The sequence below is a fragment of the Aspergillus multicolor genome (genome assembly GCF_047715735.1).
Source record: "Aspergillus multicolor strain CBS 133.54 unplaced genomic scaffold BDW74scaffold_2, whole genome shotgun sequence".
Classification (NCBI taxonomy): Eukaryota; Fungi; Ascomycota; class Eurotiomycetes; order Eurotiales; family Aspergillaceae; genus Aspergillus; species Aspergillus multicolor.
In genome coordinates this window covers 838052-859705 of record NW_027395953.1, presented here as the reverse complement: position 1 = coordinate 859705, position 21654 = coordinate 838052, and the positions used below count along the sequence as shown (strand labels likewise).

At 50.5% G+C, this 21654-nt stretch overlaps 8 protein-coding genes across 8 annotated transcripts; 3 read left to right on the top strand and 5 right to left on the bottom strand.

The window, feature by feature from the left end:
* Positions 1-110: 110 nt before the first annotated feature.
* BDW74DRAFT_45380 (SacI domain protein) lies at positions 111-3404 on the bottom strand. Its single transcript, XM_073732841.1, has 3 exons — positions 3077-3404; positions 2248-3011; positions 111-2194 (listed from the first exon to the last, which is right to left on the bottom strand). Exons 1-3 carry the CDS (start codon positions 3288-3290, stop codon positions 290-292), a joined length of 2883 nt encoding a protein of 960 aa, XP_073588623.1. The 5' UTR covers positions 3291-3404; the 3' UTR covers positions 111-289.
* A 230-nt stretch (positions 3405-3634) lies between these two features.
* BDW74DRAFT_143970 (DUF803 domain membrane protein) lies at positions 3635-6298 on the bottom strand. Its single transcript, XM_073722955.1, has 9 exons — positions 5760-6298; positions 5643-5686; positions 5564-5589; positions 5386-5476; positions 5241-5331; positions 5028-5188; positions 4675-4966; positions 3856-4625; positions 3635-3806 (listed from the first exon to the last, which is right to left on the bottom strand). Exons 1-8 carry the CDS (start codon positions 5771-5773, stop codon positions 4145-4147), a joined length of 1200 nt encoding a protein of 399 aa, XP_073588622.1. The 5' UTR covers positions 5774-6298; the 3' UTR covers positions 3635-3806; positions 3856-4144.
* A 713-nt stretch (positions 6299-7011) lies between these two features.
* On the bottom strand, positions 7012-10367 carry BDW74DRAFT_143966 (uncharacterized protein). The gene is made up of 2 exons (XM_073722954.1): positions 9068-10367; positions 7012-9017 (listed from the first exon to the last, which is right to left on the bottom strand). Exons 1-2 carry the CDS (start codon positions 10187-10189, stop codon positions 7755-7757), a joined length of 2385 nt encoding a protein of 794 aa, XP_073588621.1. The 5' UTR covers positions 10190-10367; the 3' UTR covers positions 7012-7754.
* Positions 10368-10514: 147 nt separating this feature from the next.
* On the top strand, positions 10515-12650 carry BDW74DRAFT_45326 (coatomer subunit delta). The gene is made up of 4 exons (XM_073732840.1): positions 10515-10612; positions 10672-11115; positions 11166-11362; positions 11427-12650. Exons 1-4 carry the CDS (start codon positions 10610-10612, stop codon positions 12331-12333), a joined length of 1551 nt encoding a protein of 516 aa, XP_073588620.1. The 5' UTR covers positions 10515-10609; the 3' UTR covers positions 12334-12650.
* Positions 12651-12731: 81 nt separating this feature from the next.
* On the top strand, positions 12732-14620 carry BDW74DRAFT_143964 (Zn(II)2Cys6 transcription factor domain-containing protein). The gene is made up of 6 exons (XM_073722953.1): positions 12732-12900; positions 12955-13123; positions 13195-13286; positions 13347-13570; positions 13639-13753; positions 13804-14620. The coding sequence occupies exons 3-6, from the start codon at positions 13227-13229 to the stop codon at positions 14221-14223; spliced, it is 819 nt and encodes a 272-aa protein (XP_073588619.1). The 5' UTR covers positions 12732-12900; positions 12955-13123; positions 13195-13226; the 3' UTR covers positions 14224-14620.
* Positions 14621-14690: 70 nt separating this feature from the next.
* BDW74DRAFT_173373 (uncharacterized protein) lies at positions 14691-16357 on the bottom strand (the record flags this gene model as incomplete). The annotated part of the gene is made up of 2 exons (XM_073727778.1): positions 14691-15409; positions 15466-16357. 2 exons carry the CDS (start codon positions 16355-16357, stop codon positions 14691-14693), a joined length of 1611 nt encoding a protein of 536 aa, XP_073588618.1.
* Positions 16358-17292: 935 nt separating this feature from the next.
* BDW74DRAFT_45306 (uncharacterized protein) lies at positions 17293-18122 on the top strand. Its single transcript, XM_073732839.1, has 2 exons — positions 17293-17806; positions 17862-18122. Exons 1-2 carry the CDS (start codon positions 17429-17431, stop codon positions 18012-18014), a joined length of 531 nt encoding a protein of 176 aa, XP_073588617.1. The 5' UTR covers positions 17293-17428; the 3' UTR covers positions 18015-18122.
* Positions 18123-19243: 1121 nt separating this feature from the next.
* On the bottom strand, positions 19244-21442 carry BDW74DRAFT_143961 (uncharacterized protein). Its single transcript, XM_073722952.1, has one exon. It carries the CDS (start codon positions 20998-21000, stop codon positions 19618-19620), a length of 1383 nt encoding a protein of 460 aa, XP_073588616.1. The 5' UTR covers positions 21001-21442; the 3' UTR covers positions 19244-19617.
* Between the last annotated feature and the right edge of the window lie 212 nt (positions 21443-21654).

Genomic DNA, 21654 nt, shown 5'->3' with positions numbered 1-21654 from the left:
ATTTTCTTTCTATGTCTCTATGCTGGACTCCAGATGGCCCAGCACTATGCTCGGGCGAACAGTACCGTAACAAACGAGCGAAATCCGGTCGACGGTCAGTTGAGCCTGACCAGCGCAGGTGACACTATAAAGAACATCCAAACCCATTCAGAGGAATACTCTTCTTAATGTGCGGATAAACTTTGTATATATAAGTCTCATCTGCCGCTTCATATATAATGGCAATTTTCCCCATTCCGCAGCATTCATTTGCCTCTTTGACTATCCACGAATAGCATGAAGCTTATAGCTAAGCCCACACCATCTTCTTTATATCATGAACCAGATGCTCTAGAAGCCCCGTCCGCTTCTTCGCTTCGGCCAGCGATATTATCTCAGCTGGTTCGACCACAAGGGACCGGGACTCGGCATTTGCCGTCGTTCTCGGGCCCGCCTTCATAGCATGTTCGATGTCTTCGCAGATATTCTGCACCCAGTCGGTCTCGCTCACAGTTGCGCTCTTCCTGCGTTGTGTTTGCGTCACCGAATTGGACAATGGAAGAGCCTTGAAGGCCATGATGCGAGTCTTATTCCGCTGCGAGCTCGTAAACCACGAGGACATGTCCCATTGGTTGTCTAGGGCCTTCGGGTCGACCTCGCTTTGCAGGGAACGCGTGTTAACACGCAAGGCATTATTGTCGCCTTCTCGGAATTCAATCACCAGTCCGACGTTGCGTTGTTCATCTGATTGCGCGTCTGTCAGGGTCGATGTTATATATGTGCCGTAGTTGATTCGTGTTATTGAGCGCAGGTCGATCCGCTCAAACGACAGCACCTTATCTGTGTTCCAGTCAAAGCGGCAGCTATACACAGCGGCATCTGTGAGTAGTAAGACAGACTCTTCGAATGGCAATGTCCTAAGAGTGTTTGGCTGATGCGGCGTCAATAGAGTCCAGCCGCCTAGAAACTCCTCAGATTGGTCACTGATCACAAGACGGCAGCTGGTATCGATGGCATTTTGCCTGAGCTTCTGTACTGAGATACCGGGATCCGCTGTCTGGAGCTCGGTTGCAAACTCCTGGAACACCTGGGTGGAGACATTTCCCAGAAGATAGTCAACGCATGCCTGCGAGAAGTAGTCGTTGACAATGTTGTTGTAATACCGAGACAGCGTTAGCCCAAAGTCGTTCAAAGCCCCGCGATAGTCTCGTTTCCTAGTCCTGGTATAGTCACCCTTCAAAGCCGCCGTTGACGAATACTGCTTCGAAATGGCATCTCCGTTATCCGCCCACAAGATATTGAACCACCTCGTCGAGGAGTCACCGCCTAAATCGATATCGATACCTTCCTCCTTTAGCTCGCGCTCAAGGGCCCATTGCCCGAAAGCGCATTGGGCGACTCCTGTGCGGTCAAGGCAGTCCATGCAGTTGGTACGCACAATGCCCGTCTGGTTCTGGAGAACGGTGCCGTTGTTGACGACAATGCTTTTGAACTCGCCCAAGGTATCTTTGAGTCTGTCAACGAGCCGGCTCACGTTCTCGAATTTCATCCCACGGCATTCATTGTGAAAATCAAACCATTCAAACCCAAGTGGTACCCCATCAATGCCACCTGACTTGTTTAGTTCCTGAGCATACTTCTCATACTGCTCCCCAATTTTTAACTCGGGGTTGCGCTTGTCGATTAGAGAAACAGCTTGTATTCTGCCATAACGTCGGCTTATAGTACGGAAGTGCCGCTCGAACGCAAACCTGTTGGTTTCAGGCGAATGATGAAGGGTGGGTACCGGTTTAAATGAGTATGGAGACTGCGAGAAATATAGCGGAATGGAACCGCGCAGCTGAAGGTAAGAGTAAATATTATGGGAGGAGTCCCAGTCCGGCACGGAAAGGATTTGCTCCGTTTCCACGGTGTTGGCAGTATTCCCGTTGTCATCCACGCCACGACGAAGATATCGCAGACCTGGGCGCTTGACAGACCGACGTGAGATCAAAGTGAGAAGAAAGTTCCGTTTTTCACCGGCTGTCTGGACGTCCCCTGCTTCTTGCTTCTCGCCTAGGATGCGCGCCTCAGACGGCTCTGTCTCCGACGACTGTCCTGACTTTGCAGCCACAGTAAACTCGCTTTGGCCGACGAAGCCCTGGACAAGCGGTAGAACAAAAGGATGCGTACCAGCTGTAATAAACGGAAGCATGAGATGCTGATTCCAGAAGTACTAGAGTCACAGTGATTAGTTTTGGGAAAGACGGGAATGGGTATCACACGCACCAGCTCATCTGCAGCCTTGTGCAATGATAAATGCCCGTTGAGGGCCGTGGCACATGGCTGAGCACTGATAGGCCGAGTGAGGTCGTAATCATAAGAGAAAAAGAAGTTGCGCGAAGAGAATATCAGCTTCGTATACCGCAGCAATTTGGGTAACAACTCTATGGGCTTCGAATCCACGGGAGGTTCTAATTCGCTCCCTTTCGACGACGCGCCATCATTCGCAGACGCAGGGGGTTCTTCAGTATTCGCCGCAGAGGCCGAGCGAGCTGCCACAGGGCTCTCCTCCTTGAATTCAACCATTGGTATGCTCCCGGACTCTGTCTCGACCGTCTCCAACTCTGCGGTGCTGAGCCCAGGTAAGCCCATAGCCTTCCGTGATAACCAGTTTGCCGCAAAGCGTCCGAACCGGAGTTTCTTCCCTATCATGTTTTCTGTGATGTTGCTGCTGATGCTGTCGTTCCTGGGGTGGCTTGACCCCTGGACCGGCGAAGCAGGTGCGGTATCGATATCTTCTGCGTCGCCTCCATCTGTCTCTGCATCAGATATATCTGTATCCTCCGAAGGTGTGTCGGTGTCGTCACTCTCTTCCCCCTGGAGAATGTTCTCTTTCGCCTGTACTATCGCACGACTGGCATCTTCATGCGACGCGGTAGGAATCACAGCAATGTCTGCGATGCTATAAATCGGCTTTCCCTGGATCTGGGCAACCTGCTGGCGCTGAGTGATGGTAATGAGGAACGAGTATGACGCAACAGTCAGAAGGCCTGCAATGACCGCCCATGGATGTTAGCTGAACAGTGTCCGGGGCCAGTGATGAGTAGGTCTTTACCAACGAGTCCGTATGTCTCAAGGCCTGCACAGTCCTTCCTTTCAGTTAGGTCTGATGCGGGACCAGGCAATGACGAGATGCGATTCGTTTTATAATCGATGCGGATTGACGAGGAATCAGCGTTGCCATTGTAGCGTAGTCCATTTCCCGTTGACTGGAGAATCAGTCCGTCAACCGCTGCAAAGATAACTATCTTCCGTAGCAAGCCAGGCATATTGTTCACATTCCACTTGGGTCTTGGCTGTGCTGCTGCGCTTTAAATTTCGTTGTGGGGAATCCGTTCGGGCAGCGAACAGCCTCAGGATATGCCAGTCCGTGACTACCTAACCAGTGCAGTGGAGAGACCAGTATACAGTCTTTTGTATATTTGTATACATTGTTTCGAGCTCGGAGAAGTGGGACGACAGAAAGGATTTGAGTGATCGTGATGGGCTGTTTGCAGTTCACATGAGGTCGTCTTGTGTCATGCCCCCACCCAACTGCTGATCCTCGCAGGAACAAGGTATAGACCATCTATTCCGAGATCTAGTCTTTGCCCACGACTAGGCCCTCATTTCTGTTACTCAGTAAGCCATTGCAATGACCTGTTGAGCTACCGCGAGTTTCATTCGTTCCGTTACATATCATCCAGAATTTACGCGCCCGTTATTTTACGCGGTAGCCTATGACGTAACCAAATCACAGAGATGACACGCTTGGAATCTATCTCAAAATTGGCATCGATGCATAGGTATATACAAATCAAATCTTTCTCACAAGTACTAACGCCTGCGTTTTTGCCCAATCAATGGTAAAATCATGCCGAATAACGAACCACCGCAACTCCGGCCAAAGGGCGTCAGTCGGCCGCTAAACTGAATCCTGATCGTAAGGCTTCTTCTGCCATCGGGAGAAAGTAAAAGTACAAGGTACCGGAGCCGATAGTATCAGTCGGTTAGAACAATTGAGGTGCGATGGCAGATGGAGAGAATTGAAATCGAATAAGGAAACGGACACGGGGAAAATGGCGTAACAAACTATCGTAAAGCCAGCGCAGCCAGCTAGACAGCAATGCAATCATGGGTCGTACTATAGATCATCGTTCTTCTTCCGTTGCTGCGATGTGCGATCTACCTCCTCACTCCTTTTGAAGGTAGGGCCGGGCTCACCATCGCTTTCCTCGGTGAGCTCAGAGAGCCCGAAATTTTGGTTCTCGACATCGTAAGAGCGGATGAGGCCTTCACGGTCACCACGCCCGCTCAGGAAAGCGATGCTGGAAGAGCTCCGGCGGTGCGGTTCGCTGCTCCTGCGCGCTTGCATCGACCGGCGAGTCTGGAAGCCTGCAATTCCGTCTGTAGGAACTCCTTCGTCGTCATATTTCGCGTTCATCATATGTCCGTCCGGGTCACTTCTTGAAATGTTCAGGAGATAAACGCCGGAGAAGATGATCAGGAAGCCGACAAGTAATGATATGGTGTTGACGGCATCAGTAGTGTTGAATCCTTTGAACAAGATGAATGAGGCGCAGAGAGTGGCGGTAGTGAAAGTGACATAGTATAAGGGATTGACGCTTTGGGGTTTGTTAGCTAATTTGAGTTCTGGCAGGTAAGACTACTCACATCGAGGTCGAGAATTCGTTCAAGGCCTTGTTGAAATAGTTCATCTGTGTGAGGATGCAGAAGCCTGTTACGATGAGGAAGACGTATGTCGAGGCATGAGTGAACTGGTTGTGGCCTCCCAAAGTAAGTTTCAGAGCAATTCCGAAGGCTTTGACGGACATGACGGAAACAGATCCAACGGTGGAACAGATCGAGATGTAAATCAAGGGGTTTCTCTTTCCGTATAGTGGAGCGACTCGGTATATCATCACAGTGGCAAAAATCGCAACGGCAAGGCAGTAAATCAAGAATCCTAGGCAAAGAGATCAATAACTGGAAATCTTGTACACGAGGTCCCTGGTGCTGGGGCATACCAGGCTGAAGCGCATATTGCAAAATTTCGTCAATCGTCTCAACTGGTTGATCCGGAGGCGCATGTAATACAATGACAACTGAGCCAAGCAGACACATGGCGCAGCCCAGTTTGCCCAAGACACCGAGTCTTTCCTTAAGAAAGTAGGACCCTAGGACGGCGCTTTTCTGTTTCAGCAACGCGCAATCTATACGAATCGTTTCGCCGTACTCACCCGATCAAGACGCTAAGCGCACCCAAAGGTGTAACAAGGATGGCTGGCGCAAATGCATATGCCGCGAAATTGGCGGCTTCCCCGATGGCCACTGCGATGTTGTCAGTTCCTCTTCGCGACTACTTAAAGACAGCTGTTTCCGTACAGGTGCTGACTCCAACCCACCACGTCGGGCTTTTCAGGTATGAGAATCCTTCTCCCTCAAACCCATGCCGTTCCGTGGCGTGGTTTAGACCCTATGCGGAACAAGTGAGTCGCTTGCCTCAGACAAAGGTAGGTATCGATAGGCGGAGAGAGAGAAAGCTGATCAGGTATGAACGCACTATTTTGGTAATGACGAAACTTGTGCCTAATGGCTAGTCAGCGCTATTCGGCGTATCGATTGCGGGATTGGAGTCGTACCAATTGCCATCGTAGACAGGATGGCTAGCAGAAGGCCGATGTACCTGTTGACCGAATCGTCCGGTTAGAATGCGGCCGCCTCACGCAGGGTACGGAAGGAGGCGATGCGATGCGTACTTGTCTGAAATCATTGTTGATGCGCTGTAGGAGCTGACTGCTCCCCTCGAGTGAAAGCTCCAAGACTAGCAGGAATTCGAATGAAGGCGTGCGAAACAAGGGAAAGATCGCAGAATGACGACGGTCGTGCGGAGCTGCAACAAAACACGGGAATTGTTTGGAATGAGGACGCGAGTCGTACAACAAGGGCGGCGATGAAAGGAATGTAGCGGCTGAAGACCCTGCAGCCTAACGATGAACCAGGTAGACGTTGATGAGCACTGGCGATTGCTTGGATGGACAGATCGATCTCGATGGTGGTCGATTCGGAGGCTGGCTGCGGCTGGCCTGTTCTGCTGCTGCGCTTGCGTGCGGTGGGGTTTGCTGGCGCTGGTTCTGGACGCGTAAGTGGCCCAAGCGAACGGAGACGGCAAGTATAACAGTTCAACAGGAGCAGTACTCGCTCCCTAAAGAGTCGTAGGTATAAATAAAATCAAAGCGAGAGACAGAAGCTACAAAACGAGGGAACAAGGGCCAAAGTCTAGGAAGGGCGGGTTTCAGAAGGCCAAAAGTCATTTGCAAACCGGAGGGTCGCACCACTAATTAAGTCACTTAAGAAAGCCGATTGTCTGGGATTCGAGGCCTACGCAAGCCGGGACCAGGCCCATACGGAAATAGAAATGGAAATTATTTAGTTGGTAGGAGGCTTTGCTTATGCTCCTACGAGGATCATAGCCTGCGACTTTGCATCTACAAGCCATACATGGTGCCACTGGTTGCGGGATATTAGTATATCGCTGCTTCTTGGATTCATAGAAAATTTCCTTGTCAGAAGAGCAGTCTCAGCAGCTTTTATTGCCCCAACAGCTCCAGAGTCCCCCTTCACAAAGGCCAAGTTTAACGATCAGCGTTTCAACCTCAACCAAGAATAGCTGCAGGTCCCGGTGACGAGGCTGAGCACCGCCCCAGTAGCGTCAGTTCCAGTTCATTCCGGTCGTCCTCGAAAAGGGTCTACGGAGTAACTACTGTCAGATACTCATAAATTAGAAATCTGACTCAATGGACTTGGTGGTTACCATAGGATGACGAGCCAAGACTGTCTACCCTCGAACCACTGCGTTAGGTGGTTTCAGATCTACCCCAGGCGCTCACTTCACACCTTCAATTATATACCTCTATACTAAACGCTCTTATCAGATGTCACGCATCACTATCGAAGCCCCGTCTCGCAGAATCCGCACCTGCCAGAAATAGTGCTCGGGCGGGATCATAGCTATCCTCACAAACACTTGGTCAGAGTAAATAGAGCAGGCCCAAGGGAAATCTTCAATGATCATGATAGATAAATTTTATTAACCGCCTAATACAACACCTATCCCACTGGCAACAACACTCCGCGTAAGCTCGAGCGTTTACTATACGCATCACAACTCAAAAGCACAATCGAGATCCTCCATTTCCGGCACACCATCTAAGCATGTATGGTACAGAAATGAAGGTATGCGTTTCCTAGCCATACAGCAAGGTTGAAGACTCCACGCCTGATGCTAAAAGAATGGCCTCCAATACTCCTTGCGCACCACCAAAACGCCAAGCCATTTCCCGAAGTATCGCTAATGTGATGACAAGGAAAGGAAAGAGCAACAAGAATAAATGGTATCAGGAGAAATAAGGAAGGGGCATAAGTGACACGCGCCTAGCTTATCGGGAGCGCCGGTGGTACAAACCTTGAGTGGGCAAGCCCTCGTGGAAGGCCCCAAGCGAACGTTGGAAGGAAAATAGCCCCTTAACTAGAAAAGAGGTTAAATGTTAGATACGTACCTAGCTCGATAGAAGGGGCCAGAACGGGATTCTCGCGGGTTAGATCCATGAAAGGACGAGAGATGTCAATCGAAGTGTCTCAGGCCTCAGGAGCCAGCATGCATAAGAACGCTGGAGTTGTTAGATTGTTTAACACGGTTCCATAGAGGGATGTGCGCAGGAAACGGGGAAATCGTAGATAGTCACATGAGCGATTTATGACGACCGAGAGCGCTTGACGTCCGGGGTTGTGCTTTCAGGATAGCCAAGTTCGTCATCAGGCTCACGGAAGCGTTTGCCAGAAACGAGACTAGTGGGTGCAGTTTCTTGATCTTCATCAAAGTCATCTAGATCGTCCGCGATTCCTAGGTCCAAGTAATCCTCTTCATCTTCGAAGGGCAGGTCGGCTCCCTCGTCGTTGTGGGAGGAGTGAGAAACGGTTTTCTCCGGTGCTTCTTCGATTTCATTGGGCTCATTTGCCTCGCCGACTCCAGTCAGGCCTACGGCATTTGAGTCGCTATCAGTACTTTTCGCATCGTCTGCCGCATCTAGTGAGTCATCTACCACGGGCTGGGGGTGGGACTTTTCTGTTGGAATGCCGTCCAAAGGTGGTTCTGTCCTTTCCTCGGATTGAGAATCCAGGGCGGTTGTACCCTCGTTAGGAGTATCAGTCTTCACATCCTCCCCCAAGGGTGGTTGCTCGTGATATGATTCCAGGTCTTGAAGATCTGTCGCATCTTCCTCAGAATATCCGGCAACATCGGCCCCGGGATCTTCTAGATCATCAATGGCTCCAGTAATGTGGGTCAAAGAACCCTCCTCAGGATGAGCCTCGTCATCAAGATGGTGGTCTCCCTCATAGTAGACCTCGCTGTGATGCTCAGCTTCATCATGAGGATGTTCGTCGACTTCACCTGGTTCTAATCGCTCCTCGGATAGATCCGTTACAGGTAGGGCCTCAAGTGTTCCGGTAGACTCTGACTTTCCTTCCTCTGAGTTTTGAGAAGCGGCACGTGATAAGACATCTTCTTGATCTTCCAGGTCGGAGGCATTGGCAGCAACCTCCCCATCTTCGGCATTTTCTATGTTGTCGGTTCCTTGGATGGCCGAAGTACCTTGCTTAGGATTAGACAAGTCCTTGTCAATAGCGGGAAGCTTCGACTCGAGTCCAATAGAGCTTCCATCGTTGTTTTGATTATCCGGCGTGTCTTGTTGCTCTTTCAAACTAAGCTCATGGTCGGTCTCTTCAAAATCTGCAGCTCCCTCCGCGTCAGGGTAAACTTCCCAGGACTGAATCTCGGAGAGACCCTTGCCTTCGCTTGCAGCTATCAGAAGATCTGACAGTTCCGCAGCAAGGGTTAGTCTTGTACTAAGGGTGAGATATAAGGCTTCCGGTTCTTCGAAACCGTCATTGTGGCAAAGTTGCAGGTACACATCTACTATTTGTTTCAGCGTAAAATTATGTGTTTCGAGCGAATCCTGGGTAATTTCTGTCAGTATGTCGTACACGCAGGTGATGGAGGGCTCACCTCTGTCAGTTGGAAGTTCAGGGCCTCAATATCAATGACCAGCAGCTCGTTCTCCGTAATGTGATTTTGCAGGACTTCACGACAAGCAACAAACAGCTTTCCGAAAGACTCGTATGCAAGACCCTCGTCTTCAAGAAAGAACGTTTCTGAAGCATCCCCTTCTCTGGGGGGGAACAGCGATATCTCATTGTCTTGATAGTACACTTTGACCGGGTGGAGCGGGGATGCGTCGGTCAATTCGTGGGGTTCTTCGGTTTCCTGGTCTTTCGACTCGGATAATTGTAGCTGTTCTTGCGCTTCCACTTCTGTCTCCTTGTGGTCATCGTCATACGTAGGTTGACCTCCGTCTTTGGCCTCATTCTGAATGTCCTCGGAGTTGCCGTGATGATGGTTATGTACCGGTTGCCATTCGGTTTGCTCTGCTTGTTCAGCTTGTTCAGCTTTAGTAGTACTGTCGACAGCCTCTCCCAAATCCCGAGACTCCACTTGGCCTGTTACTGCCCCTTCAACCGGCTCTTCGTCATCCAGGCGCACCTCAGACTGGTCAGAGCTCAGTTGTACTTTAGATTGGGACGTATCCAAGTTTTCTTTCGCCACCTCTAGATGAGATTTGGCATTGTTCTTATCAGCATCCTCGGGCAATTCTTGGTCGTTTGGTTCCGCTGTTGGAGCTTCTTCGCTGTCTGTGTGTACTGGGAACTCGGGCACTGCATCATGGCTATCCAGGACTGGGGCATCGATATCTTCGTCATATTCGTCTTCTAGCATCTCAGCCTCATAAATTTTTCTTTCCTCGTCCGTCTTCCCATTCTCGTAATGCATGTCGATGTTTTGATTCGCCTCGGTGTATTCGTCGGGGTCTATCATGGAAGGCTCGGCTACATCGTCAATCATATCCTCGTCGGGGAATACATCTTGACCATGATTCTCGCCATGAGAGTTATCCATGTAGTCATCCGCTGTCGTCATGTCTCTGTCTGCATTCGAAGCTTGGTCCTCCATAACATCGATGTCAATCTCGAAATCATCGCCGTGCACATGGAAAGGAGACGCCATTTCCATCTTATCATCTATCGTGGGCACTTCCATGGTGGCAAATGGGAAGGACGAGGTGGTTGTCATGGCTTGGAGCAAGGGTGAAGGGCGCGTTCAAAGTTTTGAAGGTGGCGTTAGAGCCCAACATGCGTCGGCCCTACCACGAAATATCTAGTAATCCGGTAATAAACGTTGGAAGAAGTCGGCTTGATGTCCTAAGAGAGAGAATAAAAAGTAGTATCCTACCCAAATATAGGGACGTCGCTGGCGGCTTTGTTCGTTGGGAACGGTTGTGTTTCGGGCAAGTCTTGGTAAGCGAGGGGATAGCGCGGTGCACGGGCCAACGGGGGCCGAAGAGAACAGCAAGACTCCAGGACCTCCGCCGCCGGTGGAATAACTACGTATCTGGCTTCCGGCACAACGTCGTGTCTCCTTCTGCACCTCTAATTCCCGGTAAAGTCTGAGTTATATTTGTCTCTACAGGGCTTTGACTGTGACAAATCTATCATGGTGGGCCCTATCAACCTCCGCCAATGTAACCGGTTTTGCTTACACTTCACACAATTTAGGTCGTTCTCGCCGCGTCAATATGCACCCGTGGGGGCAAAGCAGTACTTTCGCGCCAATTCCGAGAAATTGCCCGCTCTAGAATTGAAGCTCTACTTGCGTCGTTCCCAAAACTCGCGGATTCCGGAACCCAGCACACGACCGTTGAGCAAGACAATGTCCGCTTCGTTTACCAACCTCTCGACGAGCTATACATCGTCCTCATCACAAACCGTCAATCGAACATTCTACAAGATATTGACAGTCTTCACCTCTTTGCGCAGGTGACTACTAGCATTTGCAAAAGCCTAGACGAGCGGGAAATCCTGCGCAATGCGTTCGAGTTACTCAGCGCATACGATGAGCTGGTGACCCTCGGATATAGGGAGAACCTATCCCTCTCTCAGATTAAGACATTCCTGGAAATGGAGAGTCATGAAGAGCGCATCCAAGAGATTATTGAAAGGGTATACTATATCAGAAATGCAGTGTTCGACGGGGTACTGATCGCTTACAGAACAAAGAGCTTGAGGCGAGCGAGGAACGTAAACGGAAGGCCAAGCAGCTGGAGATGCAACGGAAAGAGGCTGCTCGCAACTCACGCAACATCGCTCCCCGAACCCCGTCGTACCCAGTTTACACGCCGCCGTCGCGTCCTGCTGTACCCGACACATATGATAGCTACGAAGCGGAAAAGAAGAAGACGTTCGCCAAGTATGTCTTGACTTCACACCCCCTTCACTCATTAGCGTTCATCTAACAGCCATGCCCTTACCAGGCCTTTGCCGACCCGGGGAAAAGGAATGCAATTGGGTAAGAAGTCAAAGACCACAGATATCTACGAGAAAGTTCGCGGTGATCTCGGCCCGGAGGCGGAAGAGTCAAGTCCTTTGGTAACGCCGCAGGCTTCAACTCCCGCTGTGGAGAGAGCGGCATCCGCTCGTCCTTCACTCTCTGCCGACCGTGAGCCAATCCATATCACGATCGCTGAAACCATCTCCGCCTCTCTCACGCGTGATGGCGCGCTCAAATCTTTCGAGGTCAAGGGCGACCTCCAGCTTCGTATCAGCGACCCGGCGTTTACCAAGCTCAAACTCGACCTTCTCGCCAACCCAACCCATGGCGCCCAGTTCCGTACTCATCCTAATGTCGACAAAGCGGCATTCAGCAATTCATCTATCATCCAGTTGAAAGATACATCCAAGAGGTTCCCTGCTAACAACTCGATTGGCGTCCTCCGCTGGCGCGTTGCGGGCTCGGGATCTGACAATGCCGACGTTCTTCCAATCACATTTACAGTCTGGCTCAACAAGGGCTCAGACTCCACTACGGTAACTGTGGAGTACGAGCTCACGGGCTCCGACAGCCTTCAGGACGTCGTCGTAACTATCCCATACAGCACGGCAGAGCCGGCTGTCTCAAGCTTCGACGCAGTTTACGAAGTCTCAGGGGACAGCCTTGACTGGAACGTTGGAAACGTGGACGAGGACAACGCATCAGGCAGCTTTGAGTTTGAGTCGTCGGCCGATGACGAGAACGAATTCTTTCCCATGACGGTGCGGTTCTCGAAGGCCAGTCCGTTCGTCGAGGTCGACGTCACCGATATCTCCCTGATAGAGGAGGGAGAAAGCACCGGATACTCCAAGGACATCAAGAGTGTCGCCGAAGGTTATCTTATCGAATAATTTCCCTTATCACCTACTAATGACATTCCCACCGCCTTTCTGTGTATGAGCTTCTGCCAGTTGTTTAGATTCTTTTAACAGAGCCTTGATCGAATGGTATACTATCTTATGACCTCAAGTTCAACCCTTTCTGTGATTAAAATCTTGTCTGAAGACTGCGCGTCGGGTGGCCGAGTTTGGCTGGTTCCACTACCATGCCATAAATTCACCATCTCACAATAACCTCACTATTACTCAAAGAGCTTACCCGTCTAACCTTGATGACTAGCTGGATGGCTCTCGTCGAATCACGAGCATTATGTCGGCCGAAGTGACCGTAAGTTTGAGATTACGCACATAAAATTCAGGTACCTTGGGTCAGCCCAGGTAGAGCCACTCTATACCTGAGTTAGTCCCTGCGCCTGTCATTTCCGCCCGCCAGGGCTCCAGTCACCCTTCGACCCAGCTCGATCCAGAAATGGCCTGCCTAGAAGTCGTGCTCGGTTGATTATATACGGCGCTAGGAAAACAAAAGACCGCTTTCCTAGGGGCACGTCGATAATCTTCTAGCTTCCATTCAACCAATCTGTAGGTTTTTGAGCGCCTCGGTCTATCCGTGACGTTGGTGACGAGAGTTTTCAGCATAAAAGGCCGTTCCTGCCCTCTTGACACCTGCCGATATTCCCTAGCTACAGCAAACGTCGTCCGCTTGGCCAACCAGGCGTCAACTTCCTTTGCCAGATCCCAGTGTTCATGCAGCATTATTATCAATCTGCCGACGTCGAGCGCCCGCAGTCCCTTTACTCTCAAGGTACACTTCTCACAGCCGCCTATCATGACGGGTATTAAGCCCAGTCCTAATCCACTCATGATGTTTTGTAGTTTCTAGCAGCCCTCTCTAGCCTTCGGGCATCATGGGCATCATGGGTAGCATGGGCAGCGAACTTCATTTTCCGCCTCAATATGGCGTCGATGTAAGTGGTGTTAACTCCAGTTGCAAGGCAGCATGAGCTCACACTATACGTCTCTTTTAGATCAACGCATCTTCGAGTCTCTCCAGACCCCTCAGAATACCGATTCCAAGAGACAATTCAAGCCACAGTCCGAAACGCACTCATCGACAGCATGTCGGCCGAGCATGTGAGGCTTGCAGGCAGAGGAAAACGAAGTGTACGGGGGAAAAGGAGGGTTGTAGGAACTGCAGGAATGGACCGACACCCTGCCGCTACACCGACGGTAAAAGGGAAAAGAGCAAGAAGTGCGCCATCCTTACGACCCAATCTGAGAGCGTTACCGTTGCAGCTAATACAAGCTTAACCATTACAGGCAAATGGCGGAACTACTCAAGAGGGTTGAGGAGCTTGAAAACGCTATATACGGGCTGAGCACCGAGCTCGGACAGTCCTTTGAAATAGTGGTGGCTCGCGGTACAAAAGCATATGTTCGATTGACCATTTCCCTTCTAATCGATCATCGCTGACTTGAACCTAGGTCCAGACCAACAACGGAGAGCCACTTGATGGCCACCAACAAGCGGATTTTGATCGATCGTTTCCGGGGCAGCACGGTTCAAGACTCCAGGAACTGCAGGGCACCGAGGTAAAACTCGAGAAGCTGCAGGCTCAGGGCACCACGTTTATCTTGAATGACATGTCGTCGACCGCATCGTCTAGCCAGTCCCCTGTGGGAGATCTGCCAGTCAACCAAATGCACCGTTCGCCGATGGTCTCTGGATTAACAGATACTGCAAACACGTTGAGCATGATTACAAGTGCTCAATTCAACCAAACTTCAGCTTCGACAATGCTAGCGCCCGAACCATACTATCCTTCTGCTGCTGCTACCCAGTGGGGGCAAGGTTATCATTCTACTCATGTGCTTGATGACGTTGTTGACTATGGTGAACTCTAGTGGCCGGTATCTTTGATCTGGGCACACTTTATCCTTTGATCTGGGCACATTTTGTTCTTTGATGTGTGCTCCATACTTGTGCTGCCCTTGCCAGGCCAAGGTGCTCTAATTTTCAATGTCCTCACTTAGACTGATAGTTGCGTGAGCTCTCCAGTTCATTTTCATCTTTATGGTAGCAATTTCACCTTTTTAGGGTGCCGCGTAAGATTTATATGGTTGTTCCAGCACGACTTCTTCCCCTTTAATTGCATGCGTCCAGAGTCCGAGCAGCAAGCATTGCGTTGCCTTACTTCTCCTTGGTACGGTCATGGCGTGCCATGATGGCTTAGGAGCTTGGACATCGCAACGTATATGTACCGCTCGTTATAAACATAAGTCTATGAAGGGTATCCAGCACAAAAGAAATCCAATTACCAGACAAACCACGCTCCCTCTACGCAGAAAGCCAAGGCAATCGAGCATACATCTCAAGCCTCCCAATTCCTCTTCTTAGCTGTAAACAGCAGCCGCGCATCCTCCTCGCGGTACTCTGCTCCAAGACCCCCCGGCGACATCAGAGGTATTCCCGTTATCCTAGCCAGGCGGAGATCGATCACCAGCGCTCTCCGATGAGCACGATTTGCCCATGATCCGTTGATATGAGGCCAGTTGCTCCTACCTCCGCCTCTAACCCCGCTCCCTTCTTCGCGCCAGTAGCTCAAGTTCACACCTAGGAGACCCCGCTCATCACCGACGAAACCCTCAATGCAATCCAGAGAAGGAAGAAAGCGGCGCCGGATACCGCAGGCTACATGGTTGGAGTCGATCTGGTAGTCCGGGCACTGTTTGAGCTGCGAGATTATGAATGTGATATCGGCAGGGCGTGCAGCTGTTTCGGACCCCGGTTCGGCGTCGGTGTCTTCGATGTCTGGGTTGAAGTCTGGGTCTAGGAGGGTGGAGCCGATGAAGATGGTTTTTGTGCGGAGGGAGAAGAAACGCGTCATTTGGCCGAGGTGGAAGGTGTCGCAGGCGCTGGAGTTGCTGAGGCCGCAGCGGCATTGGTACTGTCGGGGCCCTGATGAGGCGTTGGGGAATATGCCGCTTTTACGGGGCGTGGGTTCCTCGAGGGCGCCGTAGATGCGGAGGAAGTGGGCTTGGAGGTCGGTGATGGTGTTTAGGACGCTTTGGCGGCGGTAGTAGAGTTCGTCTGTTGGGGAGTCAGCAAGTTATACTTCGGCGGCTGTGCCGGCGTCGAGGGAATACCTTCAAGGCCGTCTGAGAAATAGTGCCAGCTGGGCGTATCAGGCTCCGGAATTTCGAGTCCATTGACCCAGTATCTGGACCCCGTAACAATCAGGGCATGGGTTAGCATTTGGAAAGCGAGCCGTTCGTTGAGGAACTTGGCTATAAATATTGACTGCCGGATTCGACTCTCATTCAACTTCAACATCGACGATGTGAACCGTGTCACTGGGAGCTTTGGCTTGTCTAGAGAATAGCCAGCCCGTCTGAGTCTGTCCCGAACAGGGTCAGGGGAGTTGAAGGCATCGGCTAGCTCTATCAGTTCCGCAATAAAAAACGGCTTCTGGTTTCTGACTTCTGCATCAAAGCTCTTCTTCTCTTCCTCCTTGAACGAATTGTAAGACAGTACTCGGAGAAAGAATCCAACAGTATTTGGCCCTAGACGGGATGGCAGATGATTAACCGGTAGCCGCATGGTTGGAACAGCATTCCCTTCAGGCGCATAATTCTGTGGGAGTCCAGCATCTCCTCCGTTCACGGTAGATCCTCCATCGAGGCTATGTAGTTCCCTCTGTTTTAAGAAGTCCCTGCCTTCGGAGAACTTGTTGGGATCAAGGAGAGCACGAAAGTAGGGACTACTCTGCATCAAGCTCTCACTGGAAACTCTCCAGCGGGTTCTTGTGCCCGTCTGAGCATGGTTCGAGGACGCATACTCGAGGATCAAGTCGCCACTGCTGACAATAACTTGCGTATTGGGGTCAGACGCGTCTTGCATATGTGCACTGGCCGCGAAATTCGGCGTCTCTGATCCCGAAGATACTTGCGTTACGCCTTCGCCATCAGAAAGCGATATATTATGGATTGAAGCCTCGATCACTCTTGAAGAAGGTAGGGGTGGGTATTCGGAATCCATGACCAGCTTGCCACTTCTCAGCCAGCTTGTAGCTCATCAACCGGAGTGAAAAATGTTATGTCCCTCAAGTTGGTAGGGTTTTGGGCGACGCAAAGCATCTATATATATATTTCATACGCGCTTCGTTTTTCTCGTGCATGAGAGCCTCAATGTCGGCGGGACAGGCTGTTAATCTGGTCTCATCGAGGCAGGCTTTCTCCTAAAAAAGTCCCTAGAGTCGGTGCAGCATATCAATGGCTCTTGAAGTACCGGCCATGACCCAAACAAGGTATCGAGATTGATAGAAGAATTATTGGCGGGGTCTTGAAGCATGAGAACGAAAGTCCCCTCTACCGTACATCATGTGACTCTAGCTCCACCATCTCGTACAATAAAACAACAGAACAGTAAGTACTCCCGTACATGTTTTGGATGGTGGGAAGGGCAGTCAACCTCTCGGGATTAGACTTCTCTGGGACAAAATTTTCTAAGCAAAAAAGTCAAACGGCCATGACCCAAGCAGAAGGCCTTTCGAGGGAGCAGAGATTACGCACTACCCTATACCTAAAGCTTTAGGGATTAATCTCTGTCACTATGCGACTCTTCCTCAACCAGTCTCTTCTTTGGCAGGAATCTACGGCGTATAGGAAGGCGAGGCAAGCAGAAGCTAGGCTGCAAAGGCAGAGATGCAGGGTTGCGTAGGTACCTTGTATCTTGCAACTTTGAGCCCTCCCACCTTCCAATATAAGCAACCAGCCGTCCTCTCCGATTCTCTTCGCCCATACATTCAAGTCTCACTCTGCATTCCTCATTCTGCATCTCTACTCATCTTACAAGTCTCTGAGCTCTCCACCTAGTGACTTCTCCCGCTCTCAGACCCCAACGACCACCACAATATCTGATTCCGACTCCGATTTTGATGTAGCTTTGGAGGAGGCTCTAGGGAGATCGGGAACCAGGTAAAGCTGGCAATCTAAGGATGGTACTCCCCCTTCGTCCTCGCGTTTGTCCAAAGCTGCCATAACTCAGGCATTTCGCGAGATTGGAAATCATCTGGAAAGTCCGTTTACGTGTGGGGGCACCATTGATATTATGGACCATAAAGGATCCAACGAGTCCGGTCACAATATGGCCGCCAAGAAGGCTTCTCGCCCTGTCACTGTCTACTGGCGTACAGATTCAGTCTCTAAAGCAAGCTGGCTTACCCTACCAGTTGAAAGCACCTCAGTACTCCAGCAGCTTGTTGACGACTGCCAGCCGGCGACGTTTGGCCGAGGACAGGAGGATGTGTTTGACCCTAAGTACCGAAAGGCAGGGAAGATGGACACCAACAACTTCTCAACCCTATTCCATCCAGCTGACTATGGAATAATCGAGAATGTTGAAAACGTCCTCCTCCCGAGTGTTGACACGGAAGAGCAGTCTGACCAGGGGTTTCGGAAGCTCCATGCCGAGCTGTACAAACTAAATGTATGCCTAAGTGTCAAATTCTTGCAGGAGTCAATAATCTGATTATTCTGCATAGGTATACTCTGGTCCTTCTGGTCTTTTCCGCAAGCATGTGGATACTCCACGCTCTGAAACTCAGGTGGGCTCTTTGGTCGTTTGCCTACCCTCAAAGTTTGTAGGAAGCAAGTTTACCGTCCAGCATGCCGGAAAGAGCGTCGAATACAACTAGAGCCCTCTTAGGAATTCTACTATACAGTGGGCCGCTTTCTACAGTGATTGCGAGCACGAGATAGATACTGTCACTGAGGGGGAGCGGATAACTCTGACCTACAACCTATATGTGACAGAGCCTGTAGTGCCGGTTTCTTTCTTGAACAGCATCATTCAACCGAAATCGTGGCCTCTATATGGCTTCCTGGAAAGACTGATTGCTGAGCCTGGTTTCATGACAACAGGTGTGTTCCATAAGCCAACTTTTTTGAAAATAGAGGATTCTAAAATGCTGTCCTCAATCCAGGTGGAGTGATAGGGGCTCCCTGTATCCATGCCTACCCCCATACCTCTGACGGCGCCAGCTCTATGCTCCCGAGGGGTCTAAAAGGCGGTGATTTAATGTTATATTCTGTGCTCAAAGCTCTAGGTGTCAGGGCCAAGGTACTCCCTGTGCTACAAAGCCTGATCTTTCCGAAGATGAGGGCGATGAGTTGGTAGGAAAGGATCTTTGGGAGTCCAGTATCGATACGTGCTCGGAAGTTCAAGGGAGCAGTGACTTCTACGAAGTGAGTACACACAGCAGAACCCCGTGTTGGAAGCAATCTCAAAACGTGGGGAAGAAAGTATTAACATGACTCACAGCTACTCGACTCCCGCTGGCCGGCTTACAGAGCCAAAGGAATCAAATGGATTCCAGGTCATAGGCATTTCGAGCTAGCTCTCACTCATACCGCTTACGGAAACCAAGCCACCATTGACACTGTCTATTCTTATGCTGCCATTCTTGCAGTGATTCCTTCGTTCACCGAACGAAAGCTTACGCCAAAGTTGGGCACACCTTGACTCTCCACCCGTCGGATCCTAGACGTCCTCTTGCGCCGAAGTCGAAGAATTTTTGGCCAACGAAAAAAATTGAGGAATGCCAATTCCCCCAAAAAGTGTTCTTGCCTGATGTTTTTTAGTTAGTTAGTTAGTTAGTTAGTTAGTCAAAGTTGCCTCAAAATGACAACCTGGATTGCGAAGAAGAAATGAGTTGGGATGAAGAAATAGAGCTAAGGCTATTCCACCATTGCGGTTCACATGGCTGCTGGCATATTGCAGAAGAATATGGTCGTAGTACGTATAACACGCCATAAGCGCTTTGTGTTTTCTTTAGCCTGCAAATAGCTTGCATATAACTAGGGTCCGCCTAGTTTTATAGTTGCTCTAGGTACGGCCTGGTATATGGGCATGGTCTTTAGCGAGTTTCCATGCTGCAATGGCCCTTGTATATGCTATCCTTATCTATAGGCATTAGACCAAGTGCGGAGGTGAAGAGCTACTTCTAATGCAGCATGCGTGACTGGTCTTCCCATAAACAGGCTTGAGAGTCCATTTATTCTCATCTTGGGCACTCCACAAATAAAAGCACTTCCCGGGCAGAGAACGGTTGTGAGTGATTAATATATTCGGAGTCCAAGACTGCGAGTTCAATCCAAGAGTAATAGGGTCTATATATAGTTTGAGGTACCTAATAAACAACAAAGAAGTATATATTCTGGTTCCCGCCCTTATCCACGATTCCCCTTGTGACGGTCAACGTATGTATGTCGTATGTGCATAAAGCAGGAATTGGTGCATCAAGGTAATGACACAATAGGGATGTGCAAAATATTGGGTCGGGGTTGACTCGTCGTCGCATCTTGCTTCGGTGTAGCTGCTTCCCTCTGGCTAGCATAAGCATCGCGGGCCCTTACACTTTGTCGGACTAGTGAGTATAGTCTGTAAGCGAGGGGATTTAAAGAGTCCGGAGGAAGCTCTGGGGCTTCAGCTGTCGTCGGTGTTGCTTCGTCAAACAGCTGGTCGTTTGCCGAGACTAGCTTATGCGGAATCACCGACAGCAACGCTAGGGGTTGAGACGGGCTGTCGTCGACCCCATCGAGGTCATGAGCCAACTGATCTTGCTCGACTGTTGGCAAGAAATCCATCAAAGCATCAAAGCCGAGGATTTCATCGTCACGTTGAGAGACTAGATGCCATGGTTCGCCGCAAATGAATCCAAGGACGAAATCTTGGTTGGCATATGCCGCTGCAACGGTGCTCTGGCGGTATTCGGGTGTAAACGGAGTGTCTGTGGCGGAGGGGAGGCAGAGAAGAAGGCCACGAGCGAGGAGCGGGGGTGGAGGGAGATCAGTGTCAATTGCAGGAGGCGGTGCCACTCCGAAATCCCAGACGTCCTCGGGCTCGTATGACTCGGTTTCATTCAGCGCATCAGTCGAGTCTTCGGTGTGCTGGGATATCGTTTGAGTGAGTGAAATGGTGGAAGCTTTCCTGGGAGGGAGCGACAGGTTGTTATTGTCGCCTTCCTCTATCGCATAGTGTGATGGCACACGCTGATGGCTTGAATCACCGTTCGTCTGGGCGCCAAAAGAGTCGTACGCACTGAATGGGCGGTTGGAGTCGGTGTCCGCTGTGATCTCCGTTCTAATAGTCTGAACGGCATCTGCAACGGCCTCCCTGGCAGCAGCCTTCAGTGTCGGAATCAGAATGTCCGCTGCTTGGTTATTGACCGCTACCCCAGAGGCCCAAGCAGTTGAAAGATTCGCCCACGAGGCCGGCTTCACCAAGCCTTTGGTGTACTTCTTGCGGGTCAGGTCAACTAAAGTATTCCTCACTTCTCTCGACTCCGCTTTTTGTCGGCCAACGACACCAATAGTTGCGTTCAAAATTCGACCGCCTTCCCAGATCAAGAACGCATATCGTTTGGCAAGCAAAGTCAACTGGCGGATGGTGTCCTCGGACCAGTCGTCGATGATATCTGCCTGAACCTGCAGAATGGTGATATATGGGCCGACGAGTGAGGCTAGGCGAAGGAGAGCGTCCGTGCTGGTGACGGTGTGAGCTGGAGCCACGCAAACGGGTAGTCCATAGGGCAATCCCTTTTTGGCTTTGGCTAAGGATTGAATATAAGCGATCAGGCGATTTCCTGGGAGAGCCGGAGCGCTCGCGGCAGAGGAGTCCATTGCAATGACGTTTTTGAAGATCGAGGGTAGTGCCAATACAGTGATATGAAGAACGACGAGGTATAAGACGAATTCCACGTCTATTGCTCGGACAAGAAGAAGAGAACGAAGAGTTAAGAAAGAAAAAAAAGAGAAAGATGCGAAGGAGGATCTGGAGCTGAGCTAGAGCAGGGCTAAGCTGGCTAACTGATCCTGCGGGCTCTCCAGTCTGCGGCCAAGAAAAGGGATTGACAGCTTGTCAAAATCTCCACCCAGTAGCACGTCGTTTTGATGACTTAGATCACTGCAGCTTGCAGCTTCGCAGTCTCACTGGATGACAGATCGATGCAATATGATAAAGTTGAACGAGTGCGTTATTTGAGGCCAGCTTATCACTAGAGACCCTCGGGAAATTGAGACAAAGAAAGAGGCCGAGGCGGATGACCCCTGGAGCTTATATAACTGGCCAACCGTCAACAACGGATCACCCTCAGATCGGGAAATCTGGGCATCGCTGTGACTTTGCGGTATCTTCTCGGCGGATTGCTCTGTGCTCTGTTACTCTGCCTTATATTGCTTTTCCTTGCTTCTATATGAACGATGCTGTTCTACATGACCGGTCATTTCCCCCCTCGATCTGTCTGCCTTGCCAACCGCCTCCCAACAAGCCGGGTA

Excerpts from the sequence above, each read along its gene's own strand:
- BDW74DRAFT_45380 (XM_073732841.1), bottom strand. The coding sequence starts at position 3,290 with ATGCCTGGCTTGCTACGGAAGATAGTTATCTTTGCAGCGGTTGACGGA. Across the intron at positions 3,012-3,076 it reads TGAGACATACGGACTCGTTG|GCCTTCTGACTGTTGCGTCA; the intron begins GTAAAGACCTAC and ends CGGTCATTGCAG. Across the intron at positions 2,195-2,247 it reads ACAAGGCTGCAGATGAGCTG|TACTTCTGGAATCAGCATCT; the intron begins GTGCGTGTGATA and ends CTGTGACTCTAG.
- BDW74DRAFT_143970 (XM_073722955.1), bottom strand. Across the intron at positions 5,590-5,642 it reads CCTGTCTACGATGGCAATTG|GCACAAGTTTCGTCATTACC; the intron begins GTACGACTCCAA and ends ACTAGCCATTAG. Across the intron at positions 4,626-4,674 it reads AACGAATTCTCGACCTCGAT|CGTCAATCCCTTATACTATG; the intron begins GTGAGTAGTCTT and ends CAAACCCCAAAG.
- BDW74DRAFT_143966 (XM_073722954.1), bottom strand. The coding sequence starts at position 10,189 with ATGACAACCACCTCGTCCTTCCCATTTGCCACCATGGAAGTGCCCACG. Across the intron at positions 9,018-9,067 it reads TGAACTTCCAACTGACAGAG|GATTCGCTCGAAACACATAA; the intron begins GTGAGCCCTCCA and ends GAAATTACCCAG.
- BDW74DRAFT_45326 (XM_073732840.1), top strand. Across the intron at positions 11,116-11,165 it reads TCCAAGAGATTATTGAAAGG|AACAAAGAGCTTGAGGCGAG; the intron begins GTATACTATATC and ends GATCGCTTACAG. Across the intron at positions 11,363-11,426 it reads AAGAAGAAGACGTTCGCCAA|GCCTTTGCCGACCCGGGGAA; the intron begins GTATGTCTTGAC and ends TGCCCTTACCAG.
- BDW74DRAFT_143964 (XM_073722953.1), top strand. The coding sequence starts at position 13,227 with ATGGGCATCATGGGTAGCATGGGCAGCGAACTTCATTTTCCGCCTCAA. Across the intron at positions 13,287-13,346 it reads CGCCTCAATATGGCGTCGAT|ATCAACGCATCTTCGAGTCT; the intron begins GTAAGTGGTGTT and ends CGTCTCTTTTAG. Across the intron at positions 13,754-13,803 it reads CTCGCGGTACAAAAGCATAT|GTCCAGACCAACAACGGAGA; the intron begins GTTCGATTGACC and ends ACTTGAACCTAG.
- BDW74DRAFT_45306 (XM_073732839.1), top strand. The coding sequence starts at position 17,429 with ATGGACCATAAAGGATCCAACGAGTCCGGTCACAATATGGCCGCCAAG. Across the intron at positions 17,807-17,861 it reads CCGAGCTGTACAAACTAAAT|GTATACTCTGGTCCTTCTGG; the intron begins GTATGCCTAAGT and ends TATTCTGCATAG.
- BDW74DRAFT_143961 (XM_073722952.1), bottom strand. The coding sequence starts at position 21,000 with ATGGACTCCTCTGCCGCGAGCGCTCCGGCTCTCCCAGGAAATCGCCTG.